We start from the raw sequence: 24596 nt of genomic DNA on the forward strand, positions 1-24596 counted from the left end.
GGGATCAGCCTGCTGATGCCTAGGGCCAAGGTAGGGGCTGTGGCCATGTGGGAAAGCAGGGGACTGTGAGGGAGGCAGTCAGGCCCAGTGTCCTGGCAAAGAGTATGTGACGAGATGCAATTAGTCCCAGCATGCAGCCAAGGAGTAAGGCATGGGCACAGCCTGTCCTAGCATTTAGGAAGGTACTAGTCTAGCAAAGGACACGGATCCTACTGTCCCACTGCGGGTTTGGAGAAAGGCAACGGGGCATAGCTCTGAGCACAGGCCCACAGGCCTCCCCACTGATAGCCCTGCTACTCGTCAAGGAACCTGATCAAAGGCATCTCCAGCTCCCAGCTCTCCCCAGCAGGGAAGTTCCTGGGACCTATAGCTTGGGGTATTTACTACTGCTCATAATCATGAGTCATGATGACATGCCTTGGGCCTTTACAACTTACAGAAGTTGTCAGGGACTTTCTTTTGTTTGATCCTCCCAGTGACCTTGTAGGTGGAACCTGGGCTGGCCTTATCATCGCTGTTTTACAGTTGAAGAAACTGAAGCTTGGGCTGGTTATGGGTTTTGCCCACAGCCATGCAACGAAGAGATAGATGGCTGGGCCAGGATTCAAACCCAGGTCTGCCTGGCACCAAGCCCAGAGCCCTGCCCACACTGCCACTGCGGGGGCTCTTGACAGCCTTGCAGATAATAATAATCCTCCTCATCATCATCCTAATATTAGTAATAATAGCGGCTATCATTTGCTTCTCACATATTAAGAACTCTGAACATGATCTTATTGAATGCTCACAACAGCCCTGTTAGACGGGGATTGGGATCCCTGATTTACAGATGAGGAAAATGAGGTGCCCCAGAGGGTCACCGCCTTGCCCGAGGAAAGAAGAGCAAGAGGTCAGGGTGGCATCACCCTGACTCACACCTTGTGCTGTCTGGTTCCAAAGCCAGCATTTGTTTTACTAAGACATGCTTCCTGACATCCGTCCTGGGCCCACAGTCCAGGAGGCTACGGGGGTCTTGAGGACTCAGCAGTTGAGAAGCAAGGGTCACACCGGGCTGTGGGAGGGTCCTAAAGCATAGCACCTGTGGGGCAAGATCTGCCAAACGCGGTGGGAAGACCCCGGACCTTGGAACCAGGGCTGGGGTGGGGCCGTGTGGGGATGCTCCCAGGACCGCACATAGATTCTTGAGCTTACTTCAGTGAGGGGTCCGGGAGAGCTTCCTGGAGAAGGCAGAATCTGATCCGAGCTGTGGAGGACTGACAGGCCGACTCTGCATGGCGACGGCGGTGGGGGGGGGGGGGGGCGGGGTTTGACAACCCTGCAAGTGGGACCAGCGTGCATCAGAAGCGAGGACAGGATCAGAGTGGGAGCAGTGGGTTGGGTTGAAACAGATCTGGGCAGGAAAAGAGGTAATGTTAAAGTTGCGAACACGGACAGGGGCTGGTCAGATTACCGTCTGTCATCGGTGGGAGCCAGGGAAGGCTGGAGGAGAGAGACTGGGCTCTGCAGGGTAGCAAGGGCAGTGACTGGATCCGGGCAAAACGCTCCATTTCTGGCTAGGTCACTTTCTAGTTATGTGACTTTGGACAAATCTGTTCATTCCCTTGGAGCCCCCAGTGTCCTCATCTAGTAAACATTGTGTGTCTGTGTGTGTAAAAGGGAAAGGTTTAGGTGGGGAGAAGACCCGCCAAGGAGAGGGGCTAGGCCTTGGCTATTGTGGCAGCAAAACAGCAAGGAGGGAGCAGGGTCAGTAGATCGAAAACCAGCGGGGCCTGAGGGCTTCTAAGTATGGGGTGCCAGAGGAAGTGTGGAGTCTAATTAGAGCTGAACAGCTGGTGTTGTGCGAGGGCTGTGGGCAGAGGAAGGTGCCCGGACTTCCTGTGGATTTGTGAGAAGTTGTCAAGCCTACAGGCACTTGAAACCGAGGTCCGCAGAGGGCAATGGCTCAAGTTCACAAAGCATGGCTCTCAGCGGAGCCTGCCTCCTAGCTGTGCGCTCTCTGCAAAGTCCCTGAACTTCTCTGATCCTTGGCTTCCTCATTGGTGAAATGGGGACAACAATTCTGACTTCTCTGGGTTAGATGAGAGAAATGAAAGTAAAACAGTGTTCAGCATATAATAGTGCTCAATACAGGGTAGTGCCCTCTGCCCTCCTCTACCCATTGTCTTTTACTGGATAGTCAAGCTTGAGGAATGTGGAGATGCCCCCCTCCCTCCGAGGTAGGAGGGGCCGATACCTCTGCCCCCAGAAGCCAGAAGCCGAGGGATCCTAGGTTTGGAGGCCCTGCCGCGGTAGGGAGGGCCAGGCTGAAACTAGGGGGCCTTGGGGACCAGGCTGGGGTTGCCAGGCACGCAAGGATGAGAGCCGAGGAGGTGGCCTGTTGCTAGGGAAGGAGGGAGGAGGTGGGGGGAGCCACTGACACCCGCAGAGCCAGGGATGTCCCCATGGCAACGGCCTCGGGGAGGAGAAGTGGGAGGAGGAGCCCCTGCTGGCTCGGTTCCCAGAGGAGGCCTCCCACTCTGGGCCTCAGTGCCCCCATCTGTCCGACAAGAGTTTGCATTAGATAATCTCCAAGATTCTTCCTTGCTTTGACCTCCTGGCAATCTGGGGTGGCTGAGACCTCATGGACCTTCCGAGGCTCCCGCGGCCACATGTCTGAGACGCCACCAGTCCCTGGAGGCGAGCCAGCTTGTCTAAGTCTTCCCTCCCATGCTGCGTCCACCTCCTGTTCGGTGGCGTAACCTGCTTGCCCGCCCTGCCCAGCTCCCTGTTCCCAACACATCCTGTGCCTGGAACCCTGTCACTCAGTGTCTGCTGAATGCTTTCTGGCTCTGGGGGCTCAACTCCAGTCCTGCTCACTCTGGGAAGCCTTCCCTGGCTGCCCTGGTCCACCCCACCTGCTTCCTCCCTCCTGGGATGCTCTGGCCCCAAAGGTCTGAGCTCCTCCTTGCTGCCATTTATCTGGCAGCTTCTAAGGGCTGGGCTCCACCCGGGATGCTTGACAGGCTCAAATCTTTACAGTAGCTCTCTGGCGTCACATCACGAGTCCCCTTTTGCCTATGAGGCAGTGCTCCGTGAGCTTATGTGACTTTGTTTGAGGTTCCCCGGGCACTGGGTGGCAGAACCGGGCCTGGAACCTGGTTCTGTGTCGTTGCCACTCCCCCAGGCCTGAGGTGGGGTGTCAGGAGCAGCAGCATTTAGTGAGTGCTATTGCTGAAGCTGTCATATGCCGGGCACCCTGCTGGCCACTTCACCTATACTTTCTCATTTAATCTCCATAATAATGCTGGCGGCTGTATATTCTTGTCATTTTACCGGTGAGGAGACTAATGGGAGCTGAAATTATTTACCCCGCAGGAGAACTAGGATAGGCATTCAGACCATCAGAGTTGCCGTCCCCACACTATACTGGAGTCAACCCGACTGTATTCCAGAAGCACATGGACAGGTGTCCTAGACCTGTGTTGGGTGGTCTGTCGGGGGTGGGGGTGGCGGGACAAAAGCGGGGTACAGACACCAATGAGCCGGCTCTGGCAAGCCCATATGGGAGCGTGCTGAAGAGGAGAAGCCAGTTGTAAGGACGAGAGTCGGGAGTGGGTAGAGCTGGAACGACAGTGGGATAGAGGAGGATGGGGGGGGATGTTGGGTAATTTTCCCAACATTCCAGGAAGCTCCTGAGGGACAAGAAGGGGTAAGAGGGTCTTCCCTCCCTTCCTGTTTTGCGTTCCCCTGCCTCTGCCTGGCCCAGCCCCAGGAAGCGGGTGACCCCTGAGCTGGCTGTGTGCCTGGTTGGCACCAAAATAAACTTGCCTTCTCTCTCTTCCCCTCCCCTTGCCTCTGTCCCCTCTGTCCTGGCTTTAATTAGCAGCCCTGGGGATGAGTCATTTGGCAGCTGGGGCGGGAGGCTGCACAGAGCCCAGCCAAGCCTCGCCTCCTGCCCCGAGCCTCGCGGGCCGTGCCACCGTGTTCACGCGTGTCGGCGCGCTCCTGTGTGCCACCCGGTTCCGTGTCCATGTGGGTGTGGAGAGCACAGGGGTGCTGGCACGTGGCCATGTGCGTCTGGGTGTCTGCATCCCGGCATATCCAGCCATCGCTGCCTTTGTTTCTGCGTGCCACTGAATGTCAGCGTGTGTGAGTGCGTGGCTGTAGCGTGTGTCTGGGGTAGCAAGTGTCAGGAAATGAGGGAGCAATCACAAACACTTTATAATTGCATTCCCCCCTCCCTGCATAATGTTCCCTATGCGGTCTGGCTTATGCAAGCCCTGCACTTATATCCCCAATTTTCCCTTGTCTTAGTCTGGGTACATTTTGTTGCAGGGAACAGAAACCCACTCAGACTTGCTCCAGAATAAAGAGTGGTGGTGGTGGGGGACTATTGTGAGACTACCTCTTACAGAATCTGAGAAATGAAGTGTATATATAGCCAGGCCTCACACCAACTGGAAGCAGGACCACGAAGTCAAGGACCAAGATTTCTCTCTCTCTCCCTCTGCACCTCCCGGGCCCATGTCTCGTCTATGTATCTCATGGCTTGCTTGGTCCCTGTCATCTCTTTGTCACTGACTCGTCTCTCTGGACTAGCCTCCTCTGCTTTCCCACGACCTGCTCTGACTGCCAACCCGCAGGCTACGTGACCTTCTAGCCTAAGCGTCCATCCCCTATGACCGCAGTGTTTCTGTCCAGCTTGTGGTAACACAAGACAGCAAGGGGCTGTCGGTGGGAGTCCGTTCCCTTAGAAGTGGATGAGGAGAGAGAGGTCAAATACTTTTCACAGTGAGCAGTTTTCTGGGTACACAAGTGAGGTCAGCGCCTGGGGCGGGGACAGTCTGCTCAGAGCCCATGGTGGTTAAGGTTGCCCATCCATCAAGACTTCCGCTCCTACTCTAATGCAAGTTGACCTTTCCTCACTGTGCTTTCAAGTTCCGTGCTCTTGCCTCAAAACACCCTATTTTATTGAAATAATTCCCCCCTTTAAATGCCAGAACAGCTTTTAAGTGCACAGTGAATATTACCATTGCTACCAGTGTGTGGTGATTTTCATAGCCTCAGAACAACTGGCATAAATGCTGCTCATGATACCAGCTGCTACCAAGTTCTTGGGTGCTTTGGGAATTTTCACATTTTATTAGCACAGCAACTGAATTTATAGTTATCTGCAGTATATAATTACAAGCACACATTATCAATATTATCAGCTTGACGCTTGAGCTTACTTTTCCATTAATACAAACCCCTGCAGTTTTTACATTAATTAAGAGAGAATTAATGACCTCTTAGACAAGTTTTCACCTATGAGTAAAGAGTTTGGAACCAGCTGTGCCCATTATGACTGCTCTCCAGACGCAGGGGCAATGCCCACGGCTCTGACTTTGGCCTTGGCCTCACATCCTCTGGCTGAGATTTAGAGGCTGCCCACCGCCTCCCCAGGGGCCTCCTGTTTCTGGCCTGGCACACGGAAGGTGCTGTTGTTATTTTTAAACAAGAATGATAGTTTTCTCATGATCGTTAAAGCCATCTTCCACGTGTAAATGGTAAATGTGAGTGGGAGAGATCATCCCAGGTTCAGGGCAGAGTCTCCTTCAATTTCTCCCCTCCCCTCCTTTTTTTTTTTTTTCTGTTTTTTTACTATTCCAAATATTAATAATTGCTTTGATCCACAAAATGTCTGTTGTGTATTAGGTACTGTTAGGGAGCATTCGGCACACATTCTCTTTAAGCCTCCTGGCCACCCTGTCAAGTAGGGGTGATTGTGTGCACTTCACAGCTGTGGGGAAACTGAAGCCTGTGGAGGTAAAGTGACTTGCCAGAGTCATCCATCCATCCATCCACCCACCCACCTACCTGTCCACCCACCCATCCATCCATTCATCCATCGATCCATTCACTCACTCAAGGATGGTTTGTTGGGTACGTCCAATGTGCCAGGCACTGTGCTAAATTAGATGCAGTTGATACAACGATGAATAATAGAGTCCTGCTCTGAGGAAACTCACTGGCCAGTAGGAAAACAGACGAGAAAACAGACTATAACCGGGGAAGCGCAGGGCGGGAGCATCTCAGAAGCGTACCCAACCCAGCCTGAGAGTCAGGGAGGCTTCTCTAAGCAGACATCTAAGCTGAGACTTGGAGGGCGAGTAGGAGTTGGCCAGGTGAGGAGTGGGGTGGGGTGAGGTGAAGTGGAGAGTGTCTGGGGCAGAGCAGAAAATGTATGCCACGACTGTGGGAGGCGTGTTTGGCGCCTGCACTTGTGAAGAACTAAAGCTGTATCTGCAGAGGAAAGGGGCTGTCGTGAGAAATGGTCTGGAACGGGAGCAGAAGGTAATTTGGGAGGCTGTAACGGGGACCCTGGTCAATTAGGCCCAGAGCTGAGGAGCTGCAGGCCCTAGGAGCAGAGTTTCCCTGCTTCCCTGCACACCTGGTCCTGGGGCCTGCCTTGGGTCTGCCTGGGCAGCCTCTGGCCAGGATTCCAGTGACCGCAGTGCCCTCTAGTGTCTAGCAGCCCATCTTGCAGCCTCCGCCACAGGGTGGATTGTCTACCCCCAACCACCACTTACTGACCTGTGTGACTAGGTGCCCTGTGCTGGGTGCTGGGGACACAGGGATAAATAAGCCCCAGCCCCTGTCCCCACAGGGCCTCTGGCCCAGAAGGAGCATCAGCATGTGAACAGACGATGCTGAGACAAGCGTGGGGAGGGAAGGAAACAGGGGAAGGGTCAGGGCGAGTTCCCAGAGGGCACACCCTCTAAACTGACTTGTGAAGAACAAGGGGGAGCTAGCCAGGTGGAGAGGGGGGAGTGGGGGCGGGGTGGGGAATGGCTTTTTGAGCCAAGACAAAGAGAAGGCTTGGACAGCCCTGTGGCTGAGAATGTAAATGCTTCTGTCTGGGTGGAGCACTGATTGAAGATGGGGGGGGTGGCGGCGGGGAAGGCTGAGACTAGCTGGAGGGTTGGGGGGGTAGCAGCCAGCTCAGAGAAGGTTCTAGGCTGCCTGCCCCTAGCTTATGGTTGGCGCTAAGTGAACAGAATCATATTAGGAGCTTCCCTGCCCTCTGGGGATCATAAACCCGTCTGCTCTCCCCCCAGACATGCTGTTACTCGTTAATATTTTCCATACAACTTCAGGGGCTTCAGAGATACTCCCCCTTCCCCACAGTGGGGGCACCCACGAACCACAGCCTGCCAAACTGCTCTTAGTATCAATATGGAAACTTTATCGTGGCCTCCGAGGCTCTGCATGATTGGACCCCTGCCTACGTCTCTAGTCTCGCCTCTCTCCCCTTTGCTTTTTCCACTCAGCTGCATTGGCCTCCTCGCAGTTCCTGGAAATACCGCCTCAGGTCCTTTGTCCAAGTTGTTCCCTCAGCCTGGAACATTCTCCCCTGCTACCTCCACTTTTTGCCCAGCTTCGCTCCATTCATTGGTGAATGTCTGTCTCCTCTCAGATACAGGCTCCATGAGATCAGGCCCAGTGCCTGGTCCACAGGATCTGTTGAATAACTGAGTGAAGGCCCCGTCAGTGCCCTGCAGCTGGGGTCAAGCTCCTCACCCTTAATTCCTCTTCCTTTCGGCCCACTGGGTCATCCCATGAGTCTACCCAACATGCTCAGATATGTCTGAATTCCAGGAGTGGCTCAGAGAGATTTTCCGAGAATTCTCCCTTTCCCTGAGACAAATAGGCTTCCCCATGGGTCTCCCCTGTCTTCCTGGGAGAGGGGTCAGACTCTTTCAGGCTCAAGCTGACTCTTCATTATATATGCACATTCGTTTCACTGAATTCTCACAAGAACCCATGAGGTAGAAATTGCCACTTGTCTCTTAGAGATAAGGAAACTGAGCCTCAGAGGGGTTATCCAGCTAGAAAGTGGTAGAGCTGGGACTTGGCACTCGCTCTACCAGGCACCCGGGTGTAGGCTCTTTGCCTCACTACAGAGGGGAAGGAGCTTGCCCCGGGTCGCACAACCTCAGCCTTAAGGCCAGGACTAGAATTTCTATCTCTCAGCTCCTACCAGGCCAAGAGGAAGGTCTGGGTCAGGGGTGCTTGGGCATAAGGCACAGCTGGCTGCAGGAGCAAGAAGGGCTGCTGAAGGAGAAAGAAAAAAGCAGGGGTTAAGGCCAGAGCTGAGCCCCGAGGACCAGGGGCTTTAGAGGGTGGGAGGAGGAAGAGGAGGCCACAACCAACCGGCCCACAGATGCCAACTTTGCGGTGGTCTGGAGGGCCTATCTCTCTCAGCGGCTTTGGCTTTCTTGAGAGGAACCAGCTGCCCCGGCAGGGAGGCAGGAAGACAGGAAGGCTGGCCTGTTGCCTGTCAGTTCCTATTCCTTCTAGATCACTGCCCCCCTGGCCCCTCCCAGGGCCGCCTTCTGCTCAGAACAGCCAGGGACCTGGGCTCTGGGGCGGTGAAATGACAGGAGCGCTCTGAGCTGGAGCTGTGGGACTCTTCAGGAGCACCCCCCCCCCTCAGTCCTTCACACCATCCAAATTCTCTCCTTTCTCCAGCCCCACCCATGTGGAGGAGAAAGAAAGAGAGAGAGAGATTACTGTGATAGGTAGGTGGGGAGTCAGGGCATCTGGATTCTAGTCTGACTGGCTATGTGAACATTAGCAAGACTCTGCCCTTCTCTAGGCCTCAGTTTCCCCATCTGTCAAGTCAGGCAGGGCAGTTTCCTTGGGAGAAGAGCCTCTTGATCCAGAACAGCGTTTCTTCTGATTTTTTTTTTTGCTTTTCTGTTCACGGAACATTTCTCTTAGCCAGTCCAGGAAACAACACAGAAGAGAATGAGAGCTTATTGCGGTGCTCAGGAATCTTGGCCAGGGCCTCATCTTGATTTCCCCAAATGGTTGATTTAAATATTACTTGATCTGGAGCATCTGGGCACAACAACAAAACAGAGTCTCTTTGTGCGGAAGATGAGAATGTTTGTTGAAAAGCTTCTGTGGAAAGTTTTCTGTATTCACGAGGCAGCAATATGGCCGAGGGGACAGAATCCCGATCCGGGGAATGGTCAAACCAGGCCCTGATCTTGAGGTTCTGCCGCTTAGTAGCTGTAGAACCTGTGCCCAGTGACTTACTGTCTCTCTCTCCCGCTCAGTTTTCTCCTCAGGAGAATAGGGCTAGTGACACATACTTGAGAGGGTGCTTAGGGAGATTCCAGCAAAGATGCGTGTAGGGAGCCTAGCCTGGGTTTGGCCCGGAGGAGTCACTGTGAGTTCTCAAAACTGCTTCCTCTTACTTGGAGTTCCCAGCCCTCCTGGGGGAGCAGGGGAAGGAGCAGAGTTTCCAGCTGCAGTCTGGCCTACCGCCCGGCTGGCCCCGCCTCCTTGGTTCCTCCTTCTAGGGAAGGGCTGGGCAGGAGGGGGTGGTGATACAGTGGAGGCACCGGCTGGCCAGGGGGCCTGCCCTCGGGACAGGTCCAGACCCATGGAGCCCCCCGGGAGGAGTAGCAGGTAGGAGCCTAGCGCCCCCTCCCACCCTGCAGCCTGACCCCCTCCTTCCCTGCCCCGGCCTGGACTCGGTCCTTGGGCTGCTGATTCAGCAGCCTCCTGGCTTCCTGGTTCCTGGCTTCCCCTCTTGGACTCCTGGAGGCCTTTGGCTTGGGGAGGGAGTTAGCGAGAGCGGACATCTGGGTGCCCGGCCCTGCGAGGACTCTGGAGCCCTGAGCAGCACAGTCCGTGGCCCATGAGGGGTGTAACTGTGGCTGCCTTGGCATTCTGGCCTGGCTTAGCACTGCAGGTCTCCCCACGGCCGCTAAGAGTCTCTGAGGCGAACATTCCAGCAGCCCAAGGGGCTCTGCTTCTCAGGTTTAATGAGATAATGAGTCAAGAACTGGGGCTGGTGACGGGCACCTAGATGGCACTTGAGAAACAGTCGTTCTGATGATGACGATTACTTCAGGGTCTCAGATTCTAAGATCTCTAGAAGGATCTAAGATTTGGGCATCCTCAAAATCACAAGTGAGATGCTGGGTAGCTGGAATGGCCTGCAGCCACATTTCCTGGTCTTTACTTGGGCTCTGGAATGGCTAGGCCCTGACCCGCAACCTGCCTTCGGGGGCTTGTGGGGGACAGGGGCTGGCTGACCTGGAAGGGCCAGCTGCACTCCCAGCATCCACCCTGCACTGCATAAACCAGGCCCTCAGCCTCACTAACCTCCTGTCCAGCTCCCCCCACCACCCATTCTCTGGACTTTAATCGTGGGAAGCAGGAGGCACAGGGGCCTTTGGACCCTGCACTAGGGGTGGGGGCAGAGCGCTGCAGGGTGGAGTGTGGGCCCTGCTCTGGGCTGGGGGCACAGCACTGGCCTTGGAAGCCAAGACTCCTGCTGGGAACCACCCTGTCCCCTGGCTCACTGGGCCCCACCCACCCACTCAGCCCCAGTCCCAACCTGTCACCTAGACCACTGAGACCTTGTCAGCTCTCCTCCGCCCTCGCCTCGCCTCTCCTCTGCTCTGGCGCTCTCTGCCTCTCCCTGTCTTCTCTCTGTGTCTTTTGTCTCGCCCTTTCTCTGTCTTCCTCTTGCTCTTTCTCCTTTTCTGTCTCACCCTTTCCTTGTCTCTTTCGGTTTCTCTCTGTCCCTTTCCCTCTCCTCCTACAGTGTTTCCTCCACCCACCTGGCCTGGGTTCTTCCCCCTCTTTGGATACAGAGCTCTTCGCTCTCCATCCCTTCCTCCCTTCTTATAAGGGGTCTTCTATAAGGGGGAGCCCCCCCCATGCAGCTTTTCCCTTTCTCTTTCATCCCCCCTCCCCTCCCCTCTTCCCTACCCGTGTGGCGTCTGGTGTGAGGAGGGCTCCCTTCCCCCTTCCCTGCTGTGGTGTCCCAGTGTCTCCGTGGCTCAGGTCCCCACGGAGTCACCTGGATCACAGGAGGCCCAGACCGGCTCTTTTGTCTCTGCTGCCCCCTGTTGTCGTTGTGTTCTGTTTGTGGTTCGAGTGCCGTCCTCTCTTTCTTGACTTTGTGGTTTTTTTCTTTTTTTCTTCCTTCCTTCCTTCCTTCCTTCCTTCCTTCCTTCCTTCCTTCCTTCCCTCTCTTCCTTCTCTCCCTCCTGCCCTGCCTCCCCACCTCCCAACCCTCCTCTTCCATTCCCAATCCTCTACCACCCATTCCTCCCAGTCTTCCTTCTCCCCTTCCCCACTCGCTCTCTATTCCTTGTCCTTACTCCCCACCCTGCCTCTCCCCTCCCTCCCTGTCTCTCTCTCTGTCTCTCTTTCTCTCTCTGTCTCTTGCTGTCTCTCAGGTCCACAGCGTCTCATACTCTACACCAGTATTGCTGTCCTACTCAGGTCCTTGACTCCATGAAGCTTACCCCCTCAGGCAGGCTGGCAGAGAGCAGGTAAGAGCTAGACCCATCCCTCCCCCCATCCTAAACCCTTCCGGACAAATCTGCCATAGCATTGCCAGACCCCCTCCCCCATCTCCCTCTAGCCCCTGGAATGAATGTGGAATGGATGTCTGAGCATGTGAGGAGAGTGACTGGGAGACCAGGTAGGAGACCAAAGAGGACATTCAGATTCTGTTTGTAGTTTGTCCTTCCTTAAAAATCCTTCCCTAGATACCTGCCCCCAAAAGTGGGAGCGGTTGGTTCTAGAATATGTAATATTTGAGCTGCTTTGAAGGATGAGTAAGAGTTGGCCAGTTGGATAGGATGGGGAAGGGTGTTTAGGCAGAGGGAAAAATTGCCCACACCTTTGAGAACAACATTATTTCCAAGGTAATTGGAAATCACATTTTACATTTTCTAATTATAATGCAATATCATGAAATACTCACAGCAACGGCAAAAAAGGTCAGGCCTACTTGAAAGTTGAAAAAATACTTGGGTGAAAGAGGAAATAAGAATGGAATTTATAGACTATTTAGGGTAAGTATCAATTATAGGCTATTTGGAATAAATGTCAACGGGAATACTATATACCAAAACCTACGGGATGTGACCATGGGGGATTCCCAGAGGAAAATTTATAGTCTTAAATGCTTTTATTAGAGAACAAGACAGTTTAAATTAAATGAACTAATTATTTCACTCAAGAATTTAGAAAAAGAACAACCAAAAGAAAGCAGAATAAAGTAATTATTATAGATAAAACCAGAAATTAATGAAATAGAAAACAAAGGACTTGATAAACTAAGAGGTGGTTTTTTAAAAGACCAGTAAACTAGACAGACAGTCCTCTGACAGATATGACAGAGAAAAAGGCAAGAAAGACATAAATAAAATAAGGTATGGTGAAGGGGATTTAGCCACAGATTTTGAAGAGATGAAAAAAGTCATAAAAGATGCTTTGTATAATTTTATACCAATAAATGTGAAACTCTAGATGAAATGGGTGGTTTTCTAGGAAAATATAAATCACCGAAATGACTTAAGGAATGACAGAAAAGCTGACTAGAATAGAACAATATAGAAGAAGTTAAAAAGATGGTCAAAGTTTTCTCTTCAGAAATGGTACCAGGGCCCAGTTGGTATGATGGAAGTTCTATCAAATCTGGAAAGATCGGATAATAGAAAAAAATGGACAGCCTCCTAGTTCATTCCAGAAAGCTAGTATAACTGGATAGGTTTAGACAAAAAAAAATGAAAACTATAGCCTAATCTCATATATTAATACAGTCACAAATATTTTAAATAAAAGAGTATCAAACTGAATCCATCAGTGTATTGAAAGAAGAATGTATCTTGACAAATGAAGGTTTGTCCCAGGAGGGCAGGAATTGTTCAACATTAGGAAAGCTGTGATTGTAATGGATTACATTAATAGATTAAATAGAACATATAACTATCTCCATAAATGCTGAAAAAATAATCTGATAGAATTACACATCAATTCTTGATTTTAGAACTCTTAGTAAGTGTCCTAGTTATTTCTTGCTGTATTGGGGTAATTTGTTACACAGCAATAGATAACTAGTACAGTAAGCTATCAGTGAAAACATCCTTAAATTGGTAAAGAATTTTTTATCAGAAACCAAAGACAATCATCAAATGTAATAGTGAAATACTAGATAAATTGCCATTAAGTTTGGGAACAAAAGAAGTATGACCGCCATCACTGTCACTAACCAACATTTTTTTCTAGAAGTTTTAACCAGTGGGGTTAAAAAACAGAAATAAGTTGTATAAATGTTAGAAAGAAAGACTCAGAATTAGCACTCTTTGAAGATGATGTGGTTGTCTACTTAGATAATCAAAGAGAATAAAAGGAAAAATTTATTAGAACTAATAAGAAAATTATGTGAGATGGCTAGATACAAGAGAAATATACACCTAAACCATTAGCGTCTCTGAATACCAGAAACAACTAATTAGAAGAAAAAATAGAAAAAGATTTCCTTCACAATAATAGCAAAAATGATAAAATTCCTAGGAATTGACAAGAAACATGAAATGCTTCTCTGTAGAAAACTATAAAATTTCATCAGAGGCTGTGGGAAGACTTGAACAGTCAAGCGTCCTATCCTGTTCCTGGATGGGAAGATTGAATATGGTAAAAATGACAATTTTTTCCCCTCAGTTTGGTCAAAAGGTTCAACACATTTCTCATTAAAATTTCAGTGGTATTTTCTTTGGGGGTTGGGCAATTGGATTTTAAAGTTCATTTGGAAGAGTAAATGCCCATGGATTACAAAGAAAATTTTGGAAAAGAAGAACAGTGAGGGGGAACTTGTCCTATTAAATACAAAACTTACCATAAAGCTGCAGAAATTACATATATTAACACAGAAATAGAGGATGACATACATGGAACAAAATAGAGATTTTAGAAACAAACCCATATATTCATAGGGGAATTTAATTTATGATAAAAAAAAAAAAACACATGTCAAATCAGTAGGGACTCAGTAAGTGGGATAGGACCATCGGCTTATCAGTTGGGAAAAAGTGAAGTTAAACCCCTGTCTCATATAAAATCAAATACAAAGGATAGAATTATAAATGTACCAGAAGAAAATACAGAATATTTTTATAATATTAGGGTGGAAGAGCCTTTCTGAGCATGATGGAAGAACCCAGAAGCAATAAAGTAAAGAACAGTAATTTCGGCTACAGTGAAGTTAAGGACTCCTGTGTGGAGAAAGATACTATACACAAAATTGAAACATAACAGGCTAGGAAAAGGTATTTGCTACATAGATATCAGGCAAAGGTTAATATCTCTGTCTATACATCATCACCTGGAAATCAATAAGAAAAAGATGTATACCACATTTAGAATAGAAAAATAACGTGATCTGGCAATTCAGCAAAGAAATCGACATCCATTAGCTGATGAATGAGAAAGGATACTCGAGCTTGCCAATAGCTGAAGAAATGTAACTAAAACAATAACGAAGTACCAATTTTAAAGTGCCAAAATTGAGAGGATTGAAAGAGTTGTGAAGAAACAGAACCTCTCACATTCCTTGACTGGAGTGCAAATTGGTGCGATTTTTTATGGCACCTTTTTGTTAGTTGTCCCCAGAATCTTACATGTGCATATACTTCTAACCTGAGAACCATATCTTAGAGGTAGATTTCTCTAAGGCTTTACTACGAGATGGTCCCCCAACCAGAGGTCTTTTCTAAAACATTCAGTCCCAAACTGCAAGCATAAACCATACTGCGCAACTCTTTGTCACATGCCCTTGTAGGATCACATTCTCAGCCAGCTCTTAATGAAAAGGTTGCATGATGTATGCTACTCAAAATAAAGACAGGATTATGTGAGTAGGAATAATCTTTTAGCCAGTCTATAAAAATGTTAAAGCAACAGAAATAACTTTTAGCTACATTTTAAACAAAATGTGCATTCCTTTGGCCCAGCAATTCAACTTTTAAGAGCTTATCCTTCAAAACCACTTCCAGACATACACAAAGATATTCACTGCAGCATTGTTTATAATAGCAAAAAATTAAAACAACCTTCATGTCCATCAATAGAGAGCAGCTTTTCCTTCATGATTCACCCCTACTATGGAATACTCTTACAGATCAAAAGAAGAAGGTCTATCTCTGTATACTGGCATGGAAGGATCTCCAAGACTTATTGTTATATGAAAAGAAGCAAGTTGCAGAACAGGGCTTGTAGTATTATCCCATTGTTGTAAGGAAAAGAAAATCCACATAACAATGATGAAAACATGTTATGCACATCCTGTCATAATTTCAAAATCACTGGCCTTTTTTCTTGGTCCCATTTCCTTGCTTTTACTAACTTATTTCCTTCTTCCTCTGTACCATTTCCCTATGTCCAGTTGTTCAGATCTTTTTTTTTTTTAAAGATTTTATTTATTTATTTGAGAGAGAGAGAATGAGAGAGAGCACATGAGAGGGGGGAGGGTCAGCGGGAGAAGCAGACTCCCCGCCGAGCAGGGAGCCCGATGCGGGACTCGATCCTGGGACTCCAGGATCATGACCTGAGCCGAAGGCAGTCGCTTAACCAACTGAGCCACCCAGGCGCCCCAGTTGTTCAGATCTTGCTTTTCCTTTTAATAACTAGCTCAGATACCACCTTATTCATTCAGTGAGATTTGTCTTGCCTACCCTTGGTTAGGCCTTGTGCTGAACCTTTGTGGGATACAGGACTGAATTGTATCTGGTCCTGCCATTAGGGAGCTCAAGTCTAGAAGGGAGAGACACATAAACAATGACAGCATAGTGTGGTTTGGTATGGGACAGAAGTAGGTTCAGAGGGCTTCCTGAGGAAGGGCACCTAATCCCATCTGTCCCCTACAGGAGGGGACATGGGTACTGAGTCTTGAAGAGTAATAGCTTTCCTTCATCCCCCAACGCTGCCAGAAGGGGTCTTGCCTACTTTTTGGCTCTTCCAAGCAGGATGACCTAATGGGGGAAAATAGTTGAGTCAGTACCTTTCTTTATTCAAATCTAAGTCTGACCACTTACCAACTCTATGACTGTGGCAGGCCACTTAACCTCTGAGCCTCTGTTTCCTCATCTATGTAGTGAGGATAATGCCTACTTACCTCTCCGGGCTGATTTAGGATTGGAGATGGTACATGTAAAATTCCTGGGTGACTGTCAGCTCTTGAAGGGAAGGGACCACCCGGGTCTTCTGTTCCTCATAGCCAAGTGTGTAGCATTGGATTGGATTGGATCTGGGGATGGTTCTGGAGCAAAGAATGGGCCTGACCATAGTGGGGCTTTGAGATGAGAAGGCTGAGAGTAGTGCATGGGATAGAGGGGATTGCACTATAAGAAGAGAGAGCCACATCTCTGGTCTTGCCATGAAGGTGACACAGGAGGGAAAAAAATGGGCAGGTGGCCTGGGAAATGGAGCCCAGACAGGGCATTCTGGCCCTGGCTGTTGGCCCTGTTCTTCTATTGCTCCCATCTTCCAGTCTCACAGTCCAGGGCAGGGAAGTATGGTGGACCAGTATTTGCACTGGTACTAACACATCTCCATTTCATTCCCAGTTCTTTCACTCACTAGCTGGGTGACCATAAACAACTCCCCTCACATCTCTGAGCCTAGTTCCTTATCTGTTGAAAGAAACACAATACCACCAACATCAGGGGTTTGATAGATGAGATCAGTTGCTGAGTGCCTGGCACATAATGGGTACTCAAAAAAAGCCTAGCTCTTCTTAGTGTTCATCTCAGTAGACACTTACGGAGTTCTGCTGTAGCCAGGGCCTATGCTAGGTAATGGTTCTTGCCTTCCACAAGTCCCCAGTTAGTTGGGGAGACCAAGGATGTCTATGATAGAGGGGCTTATGGCGGGGGGTGGGTGCTGTGGAAGCCCAAAGGAAGGGATCTGGCCTGGTCCAGGACTGCTACAGGTCAACTCAGCCTAAGAGCTGAGTCTTAGAGGATGAGTAAGAGGTAGTCAGGGACAGAAGGGTGAAGTGTGGAAGAACATTTCAGGCAGAAGGAGTGGTATATGCAGAAGAACCTAGATGTTATTGGGTAGGGCCAGAGGTTCTGAACCTGGGTGGCATGGGCTTCAGGTGGTCCATGAGTCTCCTGAATTGAGTGCAAAATGTTTTGTGTGTGCACCTATGGGCTTTTTTGTTGTTGTTGTTGGGGAGATGTTCCATGGCTTTCGTTATATGCATAAAGGGTTTGTGTTACTCCAAAAAGGTCAGGAACCAATGTGGCTAGTGACAAAGTGTCATGGGAATGGATTCTAAATAGGAGAGAAATTTGGTAAAATTTGTGTTTTAGAAACATCACATTAGCATTCGGTATGAGAAATGGATTGTATGCATGGGGGCCAGCTGGAGGGCCTAAACTGGGGTATTGGCACAGAAGGGAATGGATTTGAGCAGAACTACCCTGTTGCACTACTCCACTGGGCACTGGTCATATAGAAACATTTTAATTTCAAATTATGGAATCAAAAGCCTTTGAGAGTTATTAATGAGAGACCCAATAGAAGGTGAAGGAAAGGGAAGAGACAAGGATATGTTGGCATTAGCAGAGGGCCACAGGGACATGAATCCAGGGTAATAGTGCAAGAGGAAAAGGGAACCTCTGTTAATGCTTACCCAGCACGCAATGTCCTTGGTGGTTACTAACTTCCATCCTACTCGGTTGTTGGAGATCCCAGAGTGACGCTGGAGACACTTAACACTCTATGGACTTTGGAGAGGATTTACGTCTGGTTTGTGAGTCAGGTTGTTTCCTGAAGAAAGTGGTGTTTGAGTCAATCATTCAAGGTCCATAAAGATTTGGAGAGCTAGAGATGGGGGAGGATGCTCTGAGAGAGCACACCAAGGCCCAGGGGTGAGGGATGGTGAAACTGAATGAGGGAGGGGGCGGAGCTTAGGCCTGCTTCCTTCTTCACGGTAGGCAGCTGGGAAGCCTTGAGCAGTTCTTGAGGAGGCAAAATGACACTAGTCGAAGAGGCTTTTTAGAGGAAGGGAAACTAGGGAGGAGGCTGCTGTGGTAATCCAAGAGAGAGATAAGCTTGGGTAGTGGCTGTGGGGAGAGAGCAGAGGAGATGCATTTGAGAGGTGACTGGGAGGAGGAGAGAACTGGAGTAGTAGGCTGAATAAATGGTGGGGGTGGGAGGGAGTGGAGATGGCAGAGGTTGGAATTCACAGTGAGTTTCAGTGTTCAGGTCTGGCAGTGGAGTCATTCATTCAACAAATATTTATTGAGCGCCAGACGCTGTGCTGGGCATTGGGAATACAGCACTGAACAGAACAGATGCTGGTCCTGATGGATCTTACGGTGGGTGGATGGATAATAAATAAATAAGCAACCAAATGTATAGAATGTGTCTGGTGCCACGCCTCTCTGGGGGATGATGTTCCAGACAGAAGGAACGTGGAGCGCAAAGGCCCCGAGGCAAGAGTGTGCGGGTCATGTTCGAGGGACAGCAGGGAGACCAGTGTGATTGGAGAAAGAGCCAACAAGGAGTGAGAGGAGTAGAAGATGAGGAGGTGGAATCGGCAGAATTTGGTGACTGACTTGTTAAGGGAGCATGCAACCTAGCATGACTCCCAGGTGTGTTTTGGGCTTGGGCGACTGGGTGGATGGTGGTGCTTTTCACTAAGGTGCAACATGCAGAGGACAGGTTTGCAGTGGTAAGATGCTGAGTTTGAGGTCCCCGTGAGCTCTGAAGGCCCTAAAGGCCATCCTGGTGGAGCTTCCTGCAAGCATTAGGCTTGATGGGTCTGAGACCCAGGAGAGGGATCCATGAGACAGAGATGGGGATGGGGGAGGGGTCCTAAGCCATCCCTGAGGTTAAGCAATGGAGTGAGACTGCTGGCAAAGGGTATGGAATGAAAGAGAAGAGGACCAGAGCAGAACTGGGGAAGAGGGACCAACACAGAAGAGATGGGGAGAGGAAGAAGAGATGGGGGTGGTCAGAGAAGTAGGAGGAAAACCAGCAGGGAGTGGGCTCACGGAAGCAGAGGAAGGAAAGAGCCATCCGCGTGCACAGGAGGGGCTTGTTAAGAGTGGCAAATGTTACAGCTGGGGGAAGGAAGATGAGGGTGGGAGAGAGTCTATTGGCTTTAACCACTAGGAGGTCCTCGGCGACCTGGCTAAGAACAGTTTCGGTGGCAGGGTGGGCGCATGAGGCAGATTGCAGTGGGTTGGAGAGCTCGTGGGAGGTACTGAAGTGGAGATGGCCAGTGGAGATGAATTTCTCAAGAAGCTTAGCTGTGAAGAGGAGAGAGGGACAGTGATTGCTAGAGGGAGATGTGGGGGCAGATAGAGGGTTTTTATTCCCAGATGGGAGAGACTTGAGCTTCTATAAATGTTGGTAAGAAGGAGGCAACAGAAAGAGAGAGAGAGAGAGAGGTTGAAACACAGGAGGGAGAGGGGATGATTGTTGTGGAGGAGGTAGCAGGGGTGGGCACCAGAGCCCGAGTGGAGGGGCTGGCCTTAAATAATATGGGGGCCCTCTCTTTCTCACAGAGAGGCAGAGCAGGCGTAGTGGGGGCGAAGACAAGGGCGTTGAGGGGGTTGGTGAAAGAAATGCTTCAGTGGAGTTTGGAGCAACCGCCAAGGGCAGGAATGGGGGAGCTAGGAGGAAGCAAGGGATACTTCTGCTTGAGAGTCAGGGAGGACTTCCTGCAGGAAGCAGCATTTAAGCCGGGCCATAATGTTCAGATGGGATTTCAGTAGCGGAAGATGTGTGCAGAAGGAAGAAACAGAGTCAGCGAAGGCACAGAGGTGTGAAAAGGCCAGTCATCCTGATGGAATAATGAACGAGCTGGTTTGATGAAGGCTGAGCATGAAGTGAGCCACTGATACTGAAAGTAATAATAACAGTTACTGTGTATGAAGCACCAAACCTACCCTGTAGCAGGTGCTCGATATACTTGAATCCATTTAATCCCACCACTCCCTGTGGAATGGGCATTTGCTCACTTTGTAGATGAGGAACATAAGTCCTAGAGAAGTAAAGAAGTGGACCCGAGGTCACCCAGCTGGTAGGAGGTGGGGCTGATAGTCATACCCAGGTCTGTCATACTCTAAAGCCCATGCTTTCTCCACCGGACGAGGAAGGCCAAGTGAGGCCATATGGTGGGGGAGCCTTGAATGCCAAGTTGAAGAGTCTGACCTTTTATCCAGGAAGCATCGGGGAGCCAAGGTGGGTGTCTAAGCAGAGACAAGCAAGAGATTCATGCTTGCTGACTTTATTAGGAAGGCTAATGGGTCCAAAAGAGTAGAGAGAAGAAATCAGGAGGTGACCGCAGGGCCGGGGTGAGGGGTGGCAGAGGCCTGACCTGGATGCGAGGGGAGGGGGGGGTGGCCTGGAAGATCACTTGTCCTCCATGACAGCCTTGAGAGGTGTGGCATTTTCTCCTTTTCTAGATAAGGAATGGGAGACTCAGAAAGGGCGAGCTGCTCGCCCCGGGCTTGAGCTCTGCTTCACGTGGTTCTGCTGACTCAGTGACTCTGTGGAACAATGTGTCAGAGGGAGCTTTGAGTATGAAGAGTGGGGTGTGCGTGTGTGTGCGTGTGTGTGTTATGTGCACGTGTGTGGGCTCGTCTGCCTGTCCGATGGACAGCAGTGCCTTCCCTTGCCTGTCCCTGTCCTCTTTCCTTCTCATCTCTTCCCAATCCTCCAGTCGCCTGGCTTCCATACCTCCTGCCTCTCTTGAGCCAAGGGGTCTGGGAGCAGGGCAATACTGTTTCATCAGCTATCTCCAGAGGAGCAGCCTTTCCATTCCCAAGGCAGCTGGACCCCCTGAGCCCTACTGTCCATCCATCCACGCCGCGCAACCGTAGCCCGGCTCCAGGGCCTGCTGCGCGCAGACTGGCTCCCGGTAGCCATCCACAGTACCCCGGGGACAGGAGCTTGCTCCCTCACCATCTCCTCCCTGCCACCGTGGCGCTTCCGTGTGGGTGCCAGTGGCCGCCTTGGGAAACAGATTCAGTTCCCGAGCAGTTAACAAGAACCGCCACCATGTTCCTGTTGCTCTTCTCTGCCAGGCACTTGACGTATGTTCCAGTCCTTGCAACAGTCCCGTGGGGTTGGCATCACGAGCCCCGTTTTTACAGATGAGGACCCTGAGGCTTCAAGAGGGGCAATAGCATGCCTGGGCACATAGCCTGGAAGCACTTGCAGAGCTGGTGTTGGAACCCAGGTCCGTTTGCTTCCAAAGCTGTGGGCTTTCCACACCCCATCTCCGAGCATCACCAATTTCCCCGACCCTGAGCGTTCAGGAGATACAAATCTTTGTCCTTCAAGGGCAGGGTAAATTTCTAGAGATAGTGCCAAGTTCACCTCAAGGACCCAGTGGGATGAGCCTGAGACTTGGAGCTCTGAGAACTCCAGGCTGAACTCCCAACTCTACCACCCACCCAGCTATGTGACCTTGGGCAGGTTATCTCAGCCTCTCTGAGCTTCAATTCCCTCATCTCTAAAATGTTGCCGTGTTGTTGCAGGGGTTAAATGAGTGATGTCTGCAAAGAGCCAGCACCGAGCACGCTGCTACTATTTCTTTTCAAATGAAGGTTGGGCCGCCTGTCAGGTCCGAAATGGAATTGGTATTCTCTGGGCATGACCTTAAGCCAGCCCAGCTTGGGTGTGGGGGAGGGCTGTTGCAGCTCCTTGGAGACTGAGTTGGGCGTGGCCCTAGATAATCTGTGACAGTGGACTCCTCATCCAGACCCCCATCCTAGCCCCGCCACCCTGGTTCCAAAGCCGTTCATGTATCTCCCCTGCTCTGCAAACTAATGCCTCTGCCTCTCTCTGTCACCCGCCCGCCTGTGGCCTCTACCCTGCCCTTCCTGGCCCCAGGGAAGAGGAGGAGGAGGAGGAGACTGAGGAAGAGGAAGAGGAAGACGCTCATCAGTTCTGCTGTCCGGCCTCCGAGTGCAGTAGTCCCTCCTCTCGGTAACTGAGAGGACAAGGGTCATTTTCTATGCAGAAGCAAAAGCCTTAACCAGCCCCCCCAGCCCGCGATCCCCCATGGGACCCTGTCCCTGCTTCAGGATGGGCAAGCATCGTGCCCCTTCCTCCCCCACCTCCTTGGAATTCCCACACCCTCCCCCCCCCCCACTGCTGTCTCCCCTGGACTTCAGCCACCAATTATAAAGGCTGGAGCCCTAGGTCTGACTAAAATGTGGGAGCAGCAGAGCTTGGAGCTTGGAACCTGGACCCTCCTGCACCCGCACCCCACTTCCCAGGCACCCTGGAGCCTGCCACTCCTGGAGAGGTCTCCAAATGACATCCCAAGGACCTACCTCTGTCCTCTGTGAGCACAAACAGAGATGCAGGGTGCCTAGGGCTCAGAGGACCAGACGGGGGCGGGACCCGGCCTGCCTAGTTCCCCGTTGCTCGTTCCCTCGCTGTGGCCATTGCTGCCATCCCCTCTGCTGCTTGAAGGCCTCGTCCCATGCCCCCTGCCACTCCCACAGCGCTCTGTAAGTGTGGTCAGGAGGAAAAGGCCTTTCAGAGTGCGCGTGTCGCTGTGTACAAAGGAATTGCCATCAATAAAAGCTGATCTCTTCTCTCTGTCTGATGTATGTTCCACCCTTCCCCCCACTTCCCTCTCCGCATCCCCACCAGGGCTTTCCCTTCTTTCCTATCCAGGGCTGGGGACAGGGCCTGGGAGAGAGAGTAGGGTTCGATTCTTGGTATTGCCAGCACCCAAGAGGCAGGCACTCACTCACTCAATGAATGAGTGCTGTGGCGCTCTCACCACGGGCAAGCCTGCTGCCTTCTCCAGCCCGTCAGCCTGGCCAGCCCAGACACACCGCTCGGCCCCTGTGCTACCTAGTTTCTGCGCCCCCCCCCACCCCTGCCGCGTGTGAAAGGAGGAGGGGGGTTGGATCAGAGGATCTCCAAGGGCTCCTCCAGCTCCAACATTCTTTCGATCTCAAATGCGACAGTTTTAAGGAAGTATGATTACATGCGTTTAAAATATAATTCAATGACACATTCCATGCAATTCTGTGGTTTCTATTTCCACAACACTGCGATTTGGGGAAGTCTCCAATCCTGTGGATTTCATGATTCTATTATTTTGAAAAGTTTCTGATGGTATGATTTTAATATTCTGTGATGGTGAGAGTCCTTGATTCTGTACTTTCAAGGTTCCGATTCTACAACTTTAGGGGTCTCTGAATCTAAGGGGAAGCCATTTCCTCCAGATGCAATGACCTAAATATTTCCTGCACCTTCCTGGAGCGAGTTCTAAGAATTCCTGGAGGCTGTTGGCAGGAGGGTGGAAGGTATCCTTTTCGGACTGTAGGACCCACACCTTCCATAATGTGTCTTCGGTGGGAGCAAAGTCAGGAGACCGCCCCCCCCCCCAAAGCGGGCTCATACCCCGGCTCTCCCTTTCTAAGCCTTTGGCATTGAACAAATCTGAGTTTACCTTCTGGTTCTCTCACTTATTGCCTGTGTAATCCTGAGCAAGTATTTTCTTCTCCTTGAGCTTCATTTTCCTCCCGAGCACAGTGAGAATGTATCTACCTCTGTGGGTTATCGTGAAGATTAACAAGGAAACACAAGGAGCCCAGCATAGGGTCTGGTGCACAGTTGGGCAAGTGTGCAGTGACGGGTGGCTCTTGCTTTGATTAGAGCCCACGAGAGAGTCCCCCCCCCCCGCCCCGTCCTTTCTTTCAGCCCTCCCTTCAGCACCCCCATCACATTGGTCCTGTCCTTTCCCCAGAGGCTCACCTTATTCCCTCACTCTCTGTTTCACTCAGCCTCTCAACTCATCTACTCACTTACTCATTCAAATTCTAATTTATTTCTCATCTCCCTCTGGACTTTCCTCTGTCGCTCCCCCTCTCTCTTCCTCTTCTCCCTCCTTTACTGTTCCAGAAGGCATTGCTTGAGCACCTAACTGTGGGCAAGGCTTTATTTTATTATTTTATTTTTTAAAGATTTTATTTATTTATTTGTCAGAGAGAGGGAGAGCTGCAGGCAGAGGGAGAAGCAGGCTCCCCCCTGAGCAAGGAGCCCAATACGGGACCCGATCCCAGGACTCTGGGATCATGACCTGAGCCGAAGGCAGACACTTAACCGACTGAGCCACCCAGGCGTCCCCTGACGAGGCTTTAAGCTAAATTCTGTGAGGGCTCCAAAAGAAGACAGTGGCTGTGTTCTCCCTAAGTTCTCCGTCACCCAGGGGAGAGGAGAATTCCTTTGGAAAAATAGGCAGGGCCTGAGGGGCAGAAATAATGGAGTAGATACGGCTTCACTGGTGAGCAGCATCTGTTCCTGGCCCAAAGAGGAGGGGGTATGTCAGGGTGGGCTAGGGAGGATGGTGGTGTCAGGGATGGCTTGCTGGAGGAGGAGGGGCAAGAAGTGGAAGGCTGGGAAGGGTTTGAGAGGCATTACAGGAGACAGGCACAGCCTGGACAAAACTCTGGCAGGGAGCCCTAGGGTTGTGCTGGGGAATGGTGTGTAGATTGCTCGGTCCAACTGGCTCTCCAGGGAGTGGGAGGCTGGATGACCTGTGGCTAGAGAGACCGTTCTACCCTTTATCTGACTGGAGATACAAGGAAGTAGGGTGGGGGTGGGAGTTCAACTAAATGGAGGCAGAGGGCAAGCCAAGGTCAGGTGATCACGGTGGGAGCCAATGAGGTATGGACTTCTGTGTAGGCAACTGAATTGGCCGAGGGCCTGTGCTGGGGGGCGGAGGAAGGTTTCTGTCAGCTGTGAGGGAAGTGTGTGTGCCTGTGCATACG

At 50.7% G+C, this 24596-nt stretch overlaps 1 protein-coding gene across 6 annotated transcripts in view; it reads left to right on the top strand.

Moving 5' to 3' along the window:
- The window catches only part of IQSEC2 (IQ motif and Sec7 domain ArfGEF 2), a 75708-nt gene that overhangs the window by 25276 nt on the left and 25836 nt on the right, over positions 1–24596 (top strand). For 2 of the 6 annotated variants that reach the window (XM_081808831.1, XM_081808835.1), the window contains exon 3: positions 11229–11324. The exons of 1 other annotated variant lie outside the window; for it this stretch is intronic. In XM_081808831.1, coding sequence (XP_081664957.1) covers positions 11229–11324 — 96 coding nt within the window. Of the gene's footprint in view, positions 1–9284; positions 9442–11228; positions 11325–24596 lie in introns of those variants that run through there. 3 more of the 6 variants (XM_081808833.1, XM_081808834.1, XM_081808836.1) reach the window with 3 other exon arrangements.

This window comes from Leptonychotes weddellii, chromosome X (genome assembly GCF_054177405.1).
Source record: "Leptonychotes weddellii isolate Sample4059 chromosome X, ASM5417740v2, whole genome shotgun sequence".
Taxonomy (NCBI): domain Eukaryota; kingdom Metazoa; phylum Chordata; class Mammalia; order Carnivora; family Phocidae; genus Leptonychotes; species Leptonychotes weddellii.